Source organism: Anas acuta, chromosome 5, assembly GCF_963932015.1.
Source record: "Anas acuta chromosome 5, bAnaAcu1.1, whole genome shotgun sequence".
NCBI classification, from domain to species: domain Eukaryota; kingdom Metazoa; phylum Chordata; class Aves; order Anseriformes; family Anatidae; genus Anas; species Anas acuta.
Window position 1 is genome coordinate 35,426,726 of NC_088983.1, and position 18,071 is coordinate 35,444,796.

Here is an 18,071-nt window from a genome sequence, read left to right on the forward strand (position 1 = left end):
CAGGTTGTCATATTAGACTGAGATAACCAACCTGAGGAGAAATCTACTTCTCATGGTTTAATCAAGTAGGCTGAGCAGTGGTGCTGGCCATAGGAAGGCATTGATCACAAGGAGGAGGTGAAGATGTAGAGATGGAAGCTAAAAGTATACTTGTTTAAACTAGGTTGTAAAGCAGTGTTAACTGTGAATATCGAACGGAGAGCTGATGTGGAAATGAAATACTGTCAGGGTAGGCACTGCTGGAGTGAAGACTGGGAACAGGGAAAGAAAGTTGGTCAGCTCATAAGTCAAAGATAAAGCAAAGCCGAGGGGCTGCTTGCATGAGACCCTCTCAGATGACAAGAAAATGGCACTGTTAATGAGGCAGAACATACATAGGAGGAGGTTTCATAAATGCAGTGGGGAGGAAAAAAAAAAAGGGGGGGGGGGGGCTGACTCCAGCATAGCCGGGTCAGAAATGAGGAAACTGCACAGTGCCAATTGTATCCTCAAAGACACGTAAGTCCCAAACCAAACTAGGAAGGCATAAAGAAAGTGAATTCTATGTCATACCTGAAAAATAAAGTCATCTTTGAAATGAGAAAGAACTGTGATGCTCTGTATTCCCCAGCGATTTCAGCAGTTCAACGAGACCTGCTGTTCTGAGCTTTATAAGAAGGAGATCTTTGAAGGTATAGTCCTTCAACTAATCACAAGCCTGGCTCTTGCAGTCCACATCCAAAGACGTCCTTCTTATTAGAGGAAGGTTAGCACAAGTCTATCTGTAGATTCTCCTGAAACTTATATGCTCCCACACAAACCACATCCCAAAATAAAACTACTCCAATATGGAATGTGAATAAAGGAAAGTTTCATCTCAGGCCCAAATTCAGGCTTACCCGTGTTTGTTTAATCATGTGAGCTATGTTCTCTGGCCCCTTTCTACTGCTTCATACTAAAGGATCTTAGAAAAGGCACAGAATTTCCTGAGCCATCCTCTGCAAACTGATTCACAGATGGGAGCAGGTGGAAGTGAGGAAGTGACGTGCTGCTTGAGCAGCCGATTTGTGGGAAGAAAGGCTGTGTGCACGGATCCTTAGCATATTCCATTCTGTGGTATTAGAGGACATGTTAGCAGGGGCAGAGCTTATCTCTTTCATAAAAGCAGTTTAAAATTTTAAGCATGATGGTATGTATTGAGAAAGTTTTAAGAAAAGGGATTCTGACATTACAGACAATAAAGGGAGGCCATGAGGCATGTGGCAGAATAGGGTTGAAGATGGAATCTGTTTTACTTCACTTTGCATCTCTTCCCTCCACCCTGGTGCCCCCAGGTTTGTGGGTTTGTGGCTTGGATATTTATTTCTTGTATATGTAATATGCTTGGGATAACATTGCACATATGTGGTAAGGTCGTGAATGATGAGCCTGGGCTGCTGAAACACGGTCCAGAGAGAACTTTGCCACTGGCTTCAGAAGGATTAGCACTGAGCTTTCTTAGCTATTGCTTTTATTGAATGAAACCTCCCTGTTAATACGCTTGCTGGTATGGTGTAGACAAGCTCTGAGACGGCCATTTGTTTCAACAGAATGTGTTATTAGAATCCCCTCCCCACATTGTTTTGCCTTTGAGCTTTTACATTAGTTATTCATTTTGAGTTCCAGTGTGCCATTTTACAGTCCTCAGCTTAGGCTCTTGATTGAAGACAGAGACTCAGTTTGCTGCCTGCTGGTGCGTGGAGCAAACCAGAGCTGCACCCAGAGAGCCGCTGAGTCCAGGCTGTGCTGGGGCACCACAGCATTCTCCTGGCTGCCTTGCCTTTCTTTGGTTAATTCTTTTAATGATGTTTTGAGATGGATCCTGAAATTATGATTCAAATACCATCAAACTGGGGCGCTTTCAAAACCTGGATCCTCAGACAATTTGCCTCTTTCACATGGCAAGCAGTTTTACTGAATTGACTCCTCAAGCAAACATTGTATTGACCCCACTGGGAGTTGTCTCATTATAAAAACTGCAAAATCTGCCCAGTGTGTTTTGTGCTGGAGCATATGTAGATGTTTCCAATAAACACCCATTTTGTATTTTCTTCTATTTTTCTCTTATTTGTATAAAATGTGTCGCTATGAGTATATGTAAAGTATGAGGCATATACATGTGTTCATGCTGGCATGGGGTTGTTTTGACAAACCCTCACAGTGCAGGAATGTAGCCAGGCTGAATTTTTGCTGACTGAGCCATTACAATAAACCCTACCAACCTTTGTTCTCTTTGCCAGATATTTACCAGGGTTGAAAAAGCCCAACCTGTATAAATACCATAGAGTACTGAAACTGGGTTGGAACTTTTTTCATGTTCCTGTATGATTTCCATGAGTGTTGAGTTGCCAACTTCAGAGGATGGAAGTTATAGTAACATTTAGAAAAAAATAAAAATAAAAAATCCACAGATGTTGCAATTTCAAGTTCTGATATCTTGTTAAGGGGTTGCATCCAGTTCATATCATTGAGTTATTCTTCTTGTCACTGGTAGCTCCTAAGATTTTGGACCTCCAAGTCATCCAGAACTGATACGAGAGGTGTGGGGAAGGTGTGGGGGGAGGCCCTCCCATTTTGTGGGAATAACCATGAGTTCTTTTAAGCTCAGGAGCTTAGTGGTATACAACTTAGTCCATTCACAGATTAAATTAAATGCAAAATGCAAATTTTCACGTATTTCCAGAAGTTATCACGTTGCTGCTGCCCCTGTGCGTATGGTTCAGAATCCTAAAAATGTCTTCTGTGCAGTGCTGCATACACTCATGGCTCTGTACAACTAATTAGCAATATAGCAGTGTAATCAGAGCAGGATTTCATAAGCAAAAATCTTAACCTCTAGTGAAGAAACAGCTATATAAGCTGAATGATGAAGGTTATTTAATGACGTTCACAGTAAGAAAGATTGACAGCATTTGGTGCCTTTCTTTTGGATGTGCTCCTTCATATCCCATTTGTTTGCTTCATATTTACTTGTAGCTCCCCCAGTCAGTTGGAACTGAGTCTGTCAAATCTATGTTTTCAAAGCACTAGAATGCAAACAGTGTTGGAAGGTTGATTTGTGCTTTTTCTGTTTTATTCTGAGCACTTGCTTTTGTTGTCTGTTTGAGTTTGTTTAGTTCTACTTTCTATTGCCTTTCCCTCTGCAGTCAGCCCTGCCCTCATGGACTCCAGCATCCTTCAAGCAAGACATTTCAGAAGAAGGCCGAGAGAAGCCAGGATGCTTTGATACTTCTCCTTGCCCTGACCCTTCTGTACCTGTTCCATCTGGCACAGGAGCCTGGACTGCAGGAAGCCGGCTGCCAACTGTTCAGAGAAGTTCTGGGGATGCCCTAAGCTGGTGCAATACAAAGAATTTTTTTAAAGTCTTGATTTCACTTTCTTTTAAGCATGTGTATAAACCCAGGTCAAACTGGAATTGATCTACAGTAGAACTGACTGAAAAACAAACAAACTGAAAAAAGACTTAACTATTTTATTTATTTCAATATTTAAGAGAGAAAAGAAGTGCTGAAGTTGCACAGTATTTTTGTTTGAAATACATTTTACTTCAAATTTTAAATGCAATTTTGTGAAGACATGAAATTTTAAAAAGCACTTAATGTAAAATAAAGACTGAATATTTACTTTAAGGAAAAAACTTTTTTTTAAATAACGAAAATAAAGATCAACTCTGCTCTCTCTCTTACTTTAAAGAAGCCATTCATACATGTGCTGGGTATCTTTGTTTTTTGCAAATTGGATGTGGTAAGTGAAGATTGTTCTGGTTTACTTTCTCCTTAATAATATCCTGTTAGATGCTTAAAACTTACTTTGCTGTATTTGTGTTAGGCACAAATCTGAACAAAAACTGTTGAACGAGCAAAGATCAGGCTCAGTGGCTGGATTTTTTTGTTACCATATGTTTTGTCCAATTCAAAGGACTGTCTTCTCCCAGTAGGATTGATGTGTCTCTTCTGCACAGAAAAGCAGGTTTTCACTTGAGCAATTCTGTGAAATACCTCTGCTGAAAGAGGGCTTTGCAAAAAATGAAAACAACTCTGTTAATCCCCCTACCCCCCTTGTAATTCCTCAGCTGATTGTGAGTTGGTTGTAAGAAAAGTATCTAAGTGTTCAAATGCTCTTGCATGGAGCTTTCTGTTGGAGTCAAGGATGATGCTCTGTGTAGAAACCTTGTGTATTTCATCCCGTTATTAAGAAGTAGTGGTCTTTGAAAAGTATAGAGATGCACCTGCATTTCAGCAGTGAGCAACAGGGGTTGCTCAGCAGGAGAAGAATGTGAGTCCCCACAGCTGCAGTCCTAAATTATCCGGTGAGGAACATTCACAACCCTCATTCCGGGTTGTTAGCCATCTTCTCAGTGAAACGAGTTCTGCTTCATGTGAGCACTGGGGGAGTTTGTTGGCTGCCAAATCTGCTCACAGCAGATAGTGCAGGACTGTTCTCTGTCATGTGTGGTGCAGGGTAGGAAGGATGCAAGATAGCCTTGTGTCTTAGGAGAAGGGTATTGGACTTGGCTCTGAGATTACCTATCCTCTGTGGCCAGGGGTACCTATTGGGATAGACCCAGTGTATAGTTAGAAAAAGTGTTTTTGTTAATGTGGATTATGTTGGCTTTTTGAGTGAAAAAAAGCGATGTCACAAAAAATTCATCCTGAGTAGGTGAAGCTGCCAGAGAGCCTGATCCTGCATCATGTTTCTTGTGCACCTAAATCTCAAACTCACCTCATTGAGAGATTTCCATGTGTCAGCAGTGGATTTTGTCCTATGCTCCCTCTCCCTTCTCCTGCTCCCTGCTGCATAAAAACATAGAGCCAAAAATAACCATACTAAATCTTTGGTAAACCTGAGTCCTGCTCCCACTAAGTCAAATGGTAAAATCCATGTCATAATCAGGCTCTTTAGCAGAATGGGTTTGCTTTGTTCATTTTGCTGATTTCCAGGCTTGCAGTGGTGAGCTGCCTCTAGAGGAAAAAAGAAATCAAATTTTATTTAATCAAAATATAACAAAATGCACAACTGTAATGAAGATTTACAAACTGTAGGGTCTGTATCCAGTTTGTGTAATATTCCTTTCAAATAAAAGTTCTGCTTCCAATGCCCCTACTGTATATTCCTCTGTAAATATTACATTATCAAACCGATTCCACAGGGTCTTTTTTAGTGCAAATAATCTTCTTTTAAAGAGATATTGTTGAATAACGTACTTGTACATATACTTTTCTAAGCTCTCCATTGTTTATAATACTCTCTTGAAGCTTAAAATAAAACTTCCTCCTCTATTGATTTTGTTTTTCTTTACCATTTTGTAAATTACGACTCTTGTCCCTGGATTTTGTTTTGTATTTCTTAATGAAGCTTGAAGTTAACCAAAACTTCTCTTCCTTTTTCTCACATACTTCCTTTTAACCCTAGAAATTGGTCCTGTTACTTGCTATAGTGAAGGCAGGCAGGAAATAAAATACTGCTTTTGTGTAGGACTCATTTTGGTAGTATATCCTGTGACTTGGTGGTAGTAGAAGATCTTCCTCAATGTGTTTGTGTTTTAATAGCCTTCTTTATGAGATAAATAGAGTTGCAATGAGGTAATTTAGACTCAAAGGTAGAGTCTAAATTATATGATGCTCTTTGTATGGATTTTAGTGACATCGCCTTACAGAGCCGCGACCCTACCTATGACACTTCTAATCCAGTCACTGGAGTAACTGCCTGCCAGAGCCAAAGCTGTGGTTCCCTTTGCTGCATTTCACAGTGCAGGCATGAAATCTCCCTTTCCCTTTACACATGTAAGATTAGTAGTGTGGTTGTATAGGATGGGAAGAGAAGGAGGAAATACTGTTTCAGATTAGATGCCCTCTTTTTAAGAAAAGCCATGTTTCCTCTTCCCTAATAGACCTGCTGTCATTTTTATGAAGTTCTGTTGTTTTTCCTCTGCCTTACCATTGATTGCTCTGCTACCAGTAGTGGCTATAGATGGGCCTTTTCATTTTGGCAGCTGCTTGCAAAAATAGCAGCAGGGATGTAGTTTTTAAGAGATCTTCTGATGTGGGTACAGAGCCTTTAGAGTAGTGGGGAATAAAACCACAGCAGATCAAACAACAAATAAGTCCTAAAGAACACAGCAGAAATGAATCCAGTAAGGCAATATAGAAATTATAGTAAACCCCTAAGAATTGTCGAACATGAACTCCTACCTTCATGATTTTTAACATTTCTGTCTCAGACTGTGTCTTTACAGCAGAGTTAGCTATTTCCTGTGAAGTTTTATTTTTCACATGTGTAATCTTACTTCCCATTAGTGTTTTGTCTCTTCACTCAGCCGGCCAGAACATGGCTTGAAAACTTCACTGCCTACCTTCAGACCTTATCTTTACCTGTGCAAGGCCCTTTGCAGATTTACTGAAGGGAGGAGGAATCTAAAATGCATTTCTGCTACCCTTGCTGTCCCATCACTGGGGCTCTTGGAAACCTCTTTAGGATCTGGTAGAGCAGCTTGTGGGCTGCTTGCTGGCTTGTCCTGAGCCGTTCTGCAGCTAAAAAGGTCTTTCTTTCCTTTGCACGGTTTGGACGTGGGGTGCCAGAGACAGCTGAGGAGGTGGGATAAGGTGCTAGCTGTATTTCTGAGCCATGCTGAGAAGGTAGCTGTGATGCTTCCTGAAGAGTGCATGCTGATGTTGCTGGTTTTAAAGCTTCTCCTAGCAACTTCCAGTTTCCTTTCTGCGATTTGCTCTCAGATATTCTTACAATAATCTAAACTGTATGCCTACAGAACTACTTTTCCAAAGGGATTTGATGGGGGCAAGCAATCTTCCTGCCCTAAGGCAGTGTTGGAAGGGAGGATGTGTGGTGACAGATTCTGAGCCCCTGGCCATTGCTGCTTTTGTTCTTCTTCTAGCTCCTCTTGAGCTTTCTGCTGTGCTGCACAGGACAGAGAGACCCAGATGGAGGTTGGACTGAGGGCAGAGCTGGACAAATGGTGACAAATCAAAGAAAGGAAAGTTGAAAAAATGAAGGAAGGAAGCGGCTCATGGCATCAGAGCACTTTTCTTGTTCAATAGGTCATCTCCCACTCTTAACTCAGTTGTCACATTCATTGTTCTCGGTGTGATGGATACACAGGGCAGAGCTAAGCATTTCTGCTAAGGTAACCAGGAGTGAAAGGGTACATTGAAACTGGCCTTTATGGATGGCTGTCAACACCTTGTTTGGATGAATGGGATCCTTCCCACCACAGCGGAGCTATTGCTACAGGCTGTCAGACTCCACAGAACAACTCTGCATAGGTCTTACTTCAAATGTTTTTGTGCTTTTTGTTTATTTCCTCCCTTCCTCTCTCTCTCTCTCCCCCTCTCTCCATGGGCCAGGAAATACAAATGTTGTAAAGGAAAATTTTAATTCTGCAGAAATTATCTGGACAGAAAAAAAATACCACTGTTCTGTCATCCCCAGAGCTGATTTCTTTGTCATGCTGGCTAGGAAGTTGCCATATTTTCCTGTATGGAGAAGGGCTCTTGCTGGTGAGAATCAGGTGTGGCAGAAGGGGGAAGTAAAAGTGCTCACCAACCCTGCTGTACCTGCTGGGTGTCCCCACAGCCATGGCCCTCTGGGATGAGGTTTAGCCGAAGGCTGACAAAGCCGAGAGCTGCAGTCCTGAGTTTTCTGAGTAAACTGACAATGGAATTGGCTTCTTTGCTTTGACCTGAGCTAGTACACTGCACTGGTTTCAGTGACATTGCCTTTTCAGTTCCCCATCCCATCCCCAGTATTGAAGATGGATCAGTAGGACACCCACTACCTCATGCATAAACAAGAGCGCATACAAGCATTGACTTCTCAGCCCTCTGCTTTGGCTGAGCCTGTCAAAATTGTGGCCTGATGTGTTATAATCTTTGTCGTCCCTTGGAAATTGTTGTAAAATTGTATTTCCTTTGTTCCACCAAAGCTGGGCACTTGTAACAGTTTAGTTCTGTCTTTGATTTTAATGAGTAAAGCTGAGAGCCATCCATCTGTGGCATCTTAATTTCACCAGTATATTTTTTAAAACCTGACTGCTTTTTTTTTTTGCTGTTTCAGTGTATGTTCTTGCTGTGTATCTAGAAAAAAAAAAAGTATTATATCTGTTATGTGATGAACTTTTGTTCCTGTATTCAATAATTCTTCGTGATGCCATGATGTGTGCACCATGATGGGAGAAGCACGGCATTTACCTTTAAAAAGTACAGATTTCTGAAGTGTTTGTTGTTGCTGTCATTGCCACCCAGGATATAACTAGAAACAGCTTTATTTGATGTTGTCTAAGATAGCTGTAGTAGCTCTGCATGGCCTACAAACCAAATATTTCAGTGTTATGGAAAAGGCAATATATTTTGAACACTGAAAGCTAGGTGGTGGGCTGAAGCTCTCAGAACTACTGCTACCTGCTGGAGAGAGGCAGCTGCTCTGGAGAGCTTGCAGAAGGGTTCATCCTCTTTGGGAGCCCAGCTGATGGACCATCCATCTTGAACAGGAACAGGCGTAACTTCCCTTTAATGTCTTATGCTGAGTGTTTTTCTTCAGAGAGTGACATTTTGTTTCTCAGTGCTGTTAATCTTCCAACACAAATTCTCAGTAAGACCTTCTAGTTTATCTCCAGAACTGCACAATTATTAAGAGTCATTCTTCACTTGGGCTGAAGTCCCTTCTTATTACACTTCTTCAGTCTTTGCTGTTACTGGCCTGGTGTTGGGGATGCTCATTGTGGGTTGCAGGAAGAGAAAGAACATGACCAAATCTTTCAGATACAGCCATCTTGTTTTTAATCAGAGCAGAAATTTTAAATAATGTTGGAGTGAGTTTTGTCAAGCATTGGTGAAGACTGAACTTACTAATTTAGCTTTCTTTCATGTACCAACAGCCATTAACACCTTCTTATGATGAATTCAGGGGCCAGTACTGAAGCCAACTGTGAAGTTGAGAGGAAATCCCTAGATGGGAAGCAGCTGGAAGCTATGCTGTCACTGGAGGGGTACTTTTATTTTAGCATAAGACAGCCTTAGCTTTCCAGTTCATGTAGCACATTGTATGGTGGAATTTACGTAGGGTGTTTTTGAGCCTATGTTTGAGAAATTCACTTTCCACTGTTGGTGCAATCATGGTTGCTTCACATCAGTGCTCTGCTGGGAGTGGCTTAAATCTGTTAAACTGCACTACAGTCTTTCCGGCCCTTTCCTCAGGCTCAACAACTCATTTTAGCATACAGTGGATTCTGCAACTGTGTCTTGGCTCAGAAGCCTTGTCCATTGCTGGGATACCTGGGCTTGGGCTTCTTAAAGAAGGTCCCAGCTCTTCTCAGGAAGGCACACAGGGACTCTGCTTGTGTCACTGAATATGCCCATCAGCCTGGAGGCTTAGGAGAGTTATTAACTATCCACAACCTCTCTCTGGGTTCAATTCAGATTGCTGTTGTACTCTTCAGCCATCCAGATGGTTCAGAGCCTTAGTATTCCTTCACCTGGAGAAGAGGATCTTCCCTGGGCTAGGGAGCTTCAGTTCCCTTGCAAGGCCAGGTCAGCCTCTTCCTTATTCAGCTCACCAAGACCACATTCTCACTTCTGTTAAGGATGAGATTTTACAGGTATTTAGAGATGTGATAGAAGAAAATGTAGGGGAATCTCCTAATGATGTATACACCCATTAGATTCCTCTGTGATTGTTTAGGTGCTTGCACCTGGATTTATGTTGAAAAGAGCTAGTCCTGATTAGGCTCAGTGCAGCTATCACTGAGAATTTCCAGGGAGCTCTTGGGTAAGTGGATGCCACCTCATAGTGAATGTTGCAGGTGATGAACGCCCTCAGTAGCTGTGAAAGGTGCCCAGGTCAGACCAGCAATGCAGGAGAGGACTTCCCGGCCCCCTTGCCAGAATCACCAAGCAGCAGTCCCTCTAGCCAGCACAGCAGCCAGCTCAGAGCAGGGGCAGAGGACTGAACAGATCCCAGTAGTACTATGGAAGATCATTTTCTGGCATTAAATAGAATAATGTTCTACTTTCATATAGCCTCTATTAAGCAATTCCTCTGGTGCTGAAAAGGAACAGGACGAGTGAACTGTTTAATGAGGGACACTTGTGTCCACTGCAGTGGAACTAGCTAATTTCTTGTTTCATCGGAAGTGATATTTAGCTGCTATGAAATACGGGTTGTGTAGGTAAAAGCAATGCTGCTCGCTTGTTACAGGTTAAAGAGTGCCCTGCACCTGGGCTTTTTTAATCTAATGTCTACAAAAACAAATGATTTTTATCTGGTCTTTTTCTACTTAAAAACAAAACAAAAAAAATCCTACTGTTTTGGAGTCTCTGGCATTATTTTGTTACAAAGTGACTCAAAAGGGCTGTTGAAATGACTGAATTGAAAAGTGCCGTGGTGAGGAGAAATGATTTTGGTTTGATTCAAAACTAAATGTGTTCTATTTTTCTGAATGGAATGACCCTTTTCCTTCCTTTCCCACTGCCAAGTGGGCTCTGACTTGAATGAAACATTTCGTTTGTGAGTATTTTTTCCTCTCTTAAAAACAATTAAATGGAGCTCACTTTTAAAGCAAGGTACTGTTCCAAAATGAAAGTAAAGCTTTTTGTTTGTAAAATTCTGGCACAAAATGTCTCACCCTTTCTGAAAAATCTGTTTCTGCCTCTGCTGTTTCTTAACCCTTTAACGCCTCAGATTTTCTTCTGACAGCACTTTGTTCAAATTCAGGTACTTACTCAGATATTTAGATCACCCTGGAATTGCATTTTTTAGAAAGTAAACTCATACTTTTTGCTGACTTTTTTCACATAGTGGGCATGTACCAATGCTCTGCAGCATGTAGTGAGCTGCTACTTCCTTTGGTATTGATGTTGCTGGCATTTTGATGGGGAAGTGAAAACTGGCTGCCATGTTGATGAAATCTCCATTGGAGCTTAAAAATTCCTAACCAAACAGAGGGTTTAGCAAATGGAGAAGGGAAAAATCAGTATTCGGTGGGATTTTTCCAGCTTCTAACACTGCATTGCAAACAATGGAGAGTTTGTTTAAAAAAAACTCTGCTGCCTATTCTGTAGCTGAAAGAGCTTTAAATCAATGGGGGACTGAAGTAGCTTGCTTTAAATTGTTTGTGTTTAGTTAAGTGAGGCAGTCCTAGTTATGTCTGAATATACAATCATACAACTGCATTAGCAACAGAGTAAATTATGCTCATGTGGGAAAGTCAGACCTCTTGCATTTGTGGTGTGTTCGTGTGGGTTATCAACCATCTACTCAATCATGTGCTGAATTTCTTTACCTGGATGGTACATAGTTACCTCATGCAATTGCAATGAGGTCTCTGTCTATGCAATGGTATGGTGTCTTCTGCATAGTTCATTTTATTTAATATTAAAACAATGACAAATATTTTCTCTGGAGTTTGCCATTTGATTTGAAATTCCTGGAACCATCCTGGTAGTGAATTAACCTAGAATTGCTCTTCAATCGTTCTAGAGAGAAAGTTTGTTCAGGATCAGTACCACTCTCCTTTTCAGCTCTCCCATCCCCTCCGTTAACTCACCTGTGTTAACCCAGCCTGCCCTATTTCCAGTGGGCAGTGGCTCTTAGCAGCCCATGGCTGAAGTCACCCCTGAAGTTCTCCTCAAAGCCCTTGGTGCCTGGGGAGGACAGCAACTGGTCTCTGCAGGTGCCACCTCGAGAATATGGTGTACTGGGCAGCACCGGCTGTCCCTGCAAATGTGCTGCTCCCAGGTTGTGCCAAGGAGCCATTTAACACCAGGAATACTGAGGAAGGACCAGGTGTCTCATCAGCAGTTGGGGCTGAAGGTTTCAAGCAGGTAGCAGAGTCCTTGTTTGCCTTAAAGGAAGGGGAGGAGGGGCAGAGCTTATATCTTGCTTTATGGGGGGAGGCTTAATGGAGTTTTTCATGCAATGCTCTAGTAGAAGGCTATTCAGGCTGCTGTTTCCCTAGCATTTTAAATAGCACCCTACTCCTCTCATTATAGCGGGAGATTTTGGCTCTCCCAGGGGGGAGGAGATGTTCTAAATGGGCTGCCAGGGAGGTGGATTTAATGCACTAGGAAGAACTGGCTTCACCAAGTTAAAAAGCAAAACAAAACCCAATCCTCCACTCCTATTTTTAGTGTTTATGACCAAGTATTTTTGCTTGGTTGCTCATTTTGAAAGGGTTTAGTGAGCCTGCCAGTTGATTGAAAGCTCTGTGGTGTGTGAGCTGGCCGGGCCGGGGAGCCCGCAGCGCATAGTGACGAGGTCGGAGCTGCCTCCGAGTTTTTTTCCACTGCAGTTTGTTGAAGGGTAACGAAAACGTCCCCCAGGCAAAAAGGGGATGTTGGCTTTCCAGGTTGCGGTGATTCATCTTGTCCGGATGAGCGGCCTTCCTCCCTCCCGCTCCCGCATTTTCATCCCATCTACCTCACCCCTGCTTCTCTTCACAGCCGAGCGCAAACCTGCCCCGCATGGCACGGGCTGCCCGGCTGGGAAGGCCTCCGGCGGCCGTCCCCGCTAGGCCTACCTGCTGGGCAGCGCTCGCCTTCGTTGCCAGGGTTCCCGGCCAGTTTGTGCTTTATAAATGGGTTTATTCTCGTTATTAGAAGCTGCGTCCCTGGCATATGGAGGCCGTGCAGTGCCTGCAGGCAGGTTGCCTTCCTGTTGGTGTTGGTAAGCAGCCCAAGTGCCTCCTGGCAATTAGCAGATCGTTACCCATGAAGCTGCGCGGTGCTGCAGCCTGGTGGGTTTTCGGGAGGTCACTCTGACCTAATTCACCCCCAGGAATCGTACAGCGCTGGCATGACTTACCAGTGCATTAACGAGCTGATGCTTCGCTGCGAGGTTATTTGAGTGCTTCCACATTATGCTTCTCAGGGAAGAAATAGCCATTTTGTCTGGCAGCCAACGGTGTCTGACAGGGACCAGTGTGGAGCAGGAGGGAGCGGAGCTGTCTGGTGGGTCACAGCAGGCACGAGGTATTTCCTGTGGGGTTAGGCATGGGGTCTGTTTCTGACCCCCTGGGTTGCAAAGGTGCAGTGTGCTGCGTGGCTTCTGCTTTATCGCAGCCTCTCTGCACCAAGCAGAGCCAAGTCCCTCAGGTAGGAGCCGAGTGCCTGCAGCTCTGCCCCACCAGCAGCTTTGCAGCGTGGGGAGGCTCTTTTCAAATAGTTTTCCTGTAAGATCTGTGGCATATACTACTGATAGGGTGCTGTGGGATAACTCAGCTGGACTACCACACCTTCAGGATGGATTGCATACCTCACTCCTGCTCCTCGATGTGTGTGCCCTATAGAGGTCATCCCCAGCTCCCACCCAGTGCCTCCTGCTGCTCCATCCTGGCCTCAGCTAATCTCTGCGGGCCCAGCTGTGCCTGGATGTGCACGGTGCCTTCATTTTGTTTAGGCACATATGCCAGCATTGTGCCCAGCTTTCCTCCTGACACTTGTAGTCAAGTTTCTTTGTCCCAGTGGATGTTATCAATGCTTACCAGCATTTTATGTGGTGGTGTTGTGTAGTCAGAGCTAGGAGAGAGTTGCATGGGGAAACTGGTGCCCAACTCTCAGCCAAGGCTGAGAAATTTTCCAGCCGCTTCCCCGAGATGCGGGGTGTTGTGGCAGGACCTTGCTCCTGCTGTGCCCTTTGGTGTTTGCGTGGCCAAAGCAACAGCAGGGGACTGCAGTGGGAACTGCTGCCTTCAGCACACAGAAATGTTTTTTAACTTCATCAAGATCTCCGGTGTAATCACTTTCAAACGCCAGGCTTGTCTGCTTTCCGTTCCCATTGACTCCAATTATACCTGCCTAACTGAGGCTGAGACCTACCCAGTATCTTTTGCACAGGGGTTTTATTTGTCTCTTGGGTGGGCAATTAAAGCAGGTTCTCTCCTACCAGCGCTGAATATTTGAGCTGTCTTTAATTTATGTGCCTGTTTTTGCTGGAATGGGCACTGAGGAGCGATGCAGTGCTTCCCGCGTGCAGATGCAGTGGTGTGCCCCGTGCTCGGGCCCGCTCCTTTCCAGCCCTGTCCACACCGGGTAGGAAGGCTCCAGGGCCAGGAAATGAAGTGATAGGAGCGAGAAGCTCTGCCACAGCCGAATGGTTTCAGAGCTCCATCAATTATTAAAGGAGTTAATTCTTCCACAATTACTGGCATATTGCAGCATATTAGAGTAGAGGAAAGCTGGTCTTGGACCAAATCAGACAGACCAATCTATGAAGCAAGGCCCCTGAGTCCTTTTGGACTCACCTCCATAGCAGCGCCCACAGCACCAGGTCATGAAGCCTTGGACACTGGGGGAATCAGCCAGGTTTGCTCATTTCCATGTAGAAATTCACATTGGCAATACTTCCTCTCCTCTCTTATGCCTTAGTAGTGAAACCCAATGGTGCCTGTGAGTGAGGCTTCCTTTGTTTCTTGTTTGCTTGTTTTTCTTAAAAGGCTGAGTTCAGCAGGGCTCAGCTCTGAAGAGGGGGAGGCTGGAGCTCCTCATCTGCAGCTTCTGGTGCCTGCCCCTGCCATGGCCTCAGGGAAGCCTGTTACATTTTTCTGCATGAAGTACTCCGGCTTCCCCAAATCACAGAAGTAGCGAGGCAGTTGGTGCACTGGATCCTCACCCTACACACACTTCCAAAAACTTCTGTTTATGAACACTTGCACTCGAGCAGGCAGGCATATGTCCCTGCATCACAGTGCCTCGGTGTTGCCAGACGGGAAGGGCCAGGAAAATGCCAAGAGCTCCGTGTCCTCACCCCTTAGAAATGCTTGGTCTTTTTGTCAGAGCTGCAGCTCCTGGAGCCCTGGGATTCTGGCAGCCTTTTGGTTTGGTTGGATGGCTTGCTTTTTTAACGACCTTCTCTAATCCTTCTATTTGCTTGGGAACCTTTCAAAGAGGAACCCTAAAAGGCTCAAGAATTAAAATGCAAATAAAACGTACTTTTAATAATCTACTGATTGGCAAACTTGGCTCGGAGTTTTTGAATGTGTGGGGTTGTTGACACCAGATATCTGTAAGCATGCTGAACTGCATTTTCAGATGGACAATGTAGGGCTACAGTTTTATATCACAACCGTAAAAACATATCCCTTATTAGAATTACAAGTTACTTTTCCCTTCTTTTTTTTTATGAATAACACTAATAATTCTGTCTGATGATGGCAGTGGTCATAGTAATGCTTATCCAGTCTTATGAAGAGGAAATCTTGCAGTTTCTGTGCATGCATGTTTGGATGGGGTTCCTGTGTCATTATATCTGTAATATGTATTTATGGTTGTTTAAAGACCTGAATAGTTTATGGAATAAATTCTGACATGATATAGCCAGGAGCCCTGTGGGTTTTCATTATGCTATTGATTAAAAAGCCTACACTACACAGTGAAGATAAAGGAAGGAATTGGGAACTGGGTGAAAATTCCTTTTGCTCTGTATAAATAATTTCACATTTGTTTTTTCAAAACGGAGTCTTTGCTTATTTTTTTCCCTCAAGATAATCTCTGCCTTTGTTTGAAAAAGGTTATTGATTGGATTGTTAACTTAAATAGTCTGTGGCGGGTGTGACAGAGCACATGGCTGCAATTAATCTTGTGATGCAGAATCCATTATTGAAGAAGCACTAATGAGCCATTCGCAGGCCTTCGCTGGTCACAGAGCGCCTGGGAGCAGCAGATTGCTCCTGCCCTTTAATGTCAGTTTTGGTCTTTAGTGTTACACAGCCAGCGTAAGCAGAAGAGATTTTTAGATTTTTTTTAGGGTATTTCTGTTTAAATTCTCTGTACCATCAGCCTGCAAGTGCGCCGCACGCAGGAGTCACAAAATGGTGGCTGAAATGCTTTCGCCCCCCACTCCTCAGATCAGACGTCCAGTGGACACAGTGTACAATTAAAGCCAGCGGCATGTGAAACACGGATGTCACTGTAAAATATTGTCTCAGTCACAGGGTTCAGATCCAGATGAGAGTTTTGACAGAGATGGGGGAGCATTCAGGGCTGATCTATACTTTAAAATATTGCTTTAAGACAAAGGGATGAGCTGTTGGAAACCTGCTTGCTGCAAGTTTTATTGTTTCTGTTGTTTATAGCTATTGCAGCATAGCAAAAGTTTAGGTAGAGAATAGTTATGGTAGATTAGAAACTGTCGATGTTAACATATCACCTTCTCCTTCAGCAGAACTACTCCCTGGATGTATTTTAGAGGTCTGTCTATTGACTTCAGTGACACCATAAATATGTGTTACTTCTGCCTTCTGTTAGATCCGCGGAGCTGATGCAGACATGTGAGAGTGATCGGGAGTTTGCCAGGGCTGAGGCACCACCTAAATAATTAACCACAATCCTGCTGCAGACTCTCTGCTGCACACCTTAACGTATTGAATGCAATTTATCACAAGATTATCAAAATAGTAGTATTTTTTTTTTTTCATCCTGACCAAATAACTGATGAAAGTAAATGAAAAAGCCTTTCCAGCTTTCGGGCTTGTGCACTACCATAGTATTTGTAACTGGAGCCACATTTTTGACTGCTTTTTGTGTGAAGTAAAATTGTTCACAAGCTGAACTAACCTTTATATTTTTTAAATGAGTTCAGATCTAGCAACAGAAGTATGTTACGTGAAGCTACAGGGCTTTTTCCTCCGGTATTCCACTACAGAGGGAATGCCGTGATGTGGAGCAGGGATGGTGCTCACTGATCCAACTCCAGGAAGTCTTGGATGTGAATTTTCTGATAGGTTATGGAAAACACTGCTTTTTCAAACAACATAACAGGAAAACAGAGGGATGGTGATGAAGGAGAGCAGGCAGGGCAGAAAAAAAAGGATTTTAATGTCTTAAGTGTCTACTGGCATGCTTGCCATACACTGCAGTAACTTACCAAGCTGCTGGCATAAATAAAAATAGTCTTTCCAACTTCATTAGGTTGGGGCCATGGTACCACATGGCATGTTTAATGTGAAAGAGGATCTGACTTGGAGGCTAAAGAAGATGTCCATGAAGTGTTCCTTTTGCTTTGGACAAGTAATGGGCCCTGGGCTAACAGAGAGTGGTCTATGGCTATGCAGACATCTGTGGCCACTTTTTTCAGACTTCTTTGTACTCACAGCATTTGGAGAGAGAGACCAAAGAAGTAAGTTAGTATGTTTTGCAAAATATTCTCTTTGCTTCTAAAAAGAAGCCATGGTGGCCCTCACTCCACTAATAATATTTTCTAGGGAATACTCAGCTCACAACATCCTGCTCCTTTTAGGCTTGGGGTGGGTGCAGCTCTACAAAAATGGCTCTACAAAATTGGATGTATCACTTCCAGGGTGGGGCACCACTGATATGAGATGTGCAGAAAATGTGCAAGGTGTTTTTGAGGCGAGCGAGGAACTAGAGAGTCAAGACTGATAGCTGGAAGGGAACAGGAATGACTGGGAAGGGACAGAGATAAAGCAGTGAAGAGAACCTGACCTTCATGTTGTGTGAGAAAGGGATAGGCTCTAGCTGGAGTCTGCAATGAGCAATAGGAGTATGCAGGCAAGTGAGCACATGAATGCATGTAGGCATTTAACTTTGATTTATTTATCAAGTTTGATAAATAAAGTTTGATTTATTTATAAGTTTGATTCCATATCTGTTTCTTTTCAAATGTGACTGAAGCTATTTAACTGATTAACTTGCACCCCTCTATGAGTTGTTTTCTTTGATATATTCCAGCACTTCACAACCTTTCTGGATGCCGACTTGCAGCTGTAGGGATGAATCCCTCCCTGCTGTGTAGTGTGGCCCATTTGTTCTATTTACTGGTGTTGAAATGAGGTTCTGCATTTGCTGTAAATCAGATCTGGGAGATCGTTTCACTGTCATGTCAGGTTTTCTAGTTTGGTAGCATCAGAAATTACATGAGGTCCTCTCAGCCAGAAAAGGTCTCGTGTCACGGAATTGCCTTCTGGACAGTTGTGACTTCAGGGTCCCCAGAACTTCAGTTTGGACTTGGTTCTCAGTAAATCTCAGTAAAATCTGACTTCTGTTTTGTGCTGACATTTCAAGGGCTCCAAGAGTTAGTGATCTTCT

The 18,071-nt window shown here is 43.3% G+C and overlaps 1 protein-coding gene across 9 annotated transcripts in view; it reads left to right on the plus strand.

The window, feature by feature from the left end:
• Nucleotides 1-18,071, plus strand: part of DPF3 (double PHD fingers 3) — a 183,247-nt gene that overhangs the window by 157,399 nt on the left and 7,777 nt on the right. Inside the window, exon 11 of one of the 9 annotated variants that reach the window (XM_068684070.1) lies at nt 3,165-3,762. The exons of the other annotated variants lie outside the window; for them this stretch is intronic. Coding sequence (XP_068540171.1) covers nt 3,165-3,244 — 80 coding nt within the window. The 3' untranslated portion in view covers nt 3,245-3,762. Of the gene's footprint in view, nt 1-3,164; nt 3,763-18,071 lie in introns of those variants that run through there. 9 annotated transcript variants of the gene reach the window in all.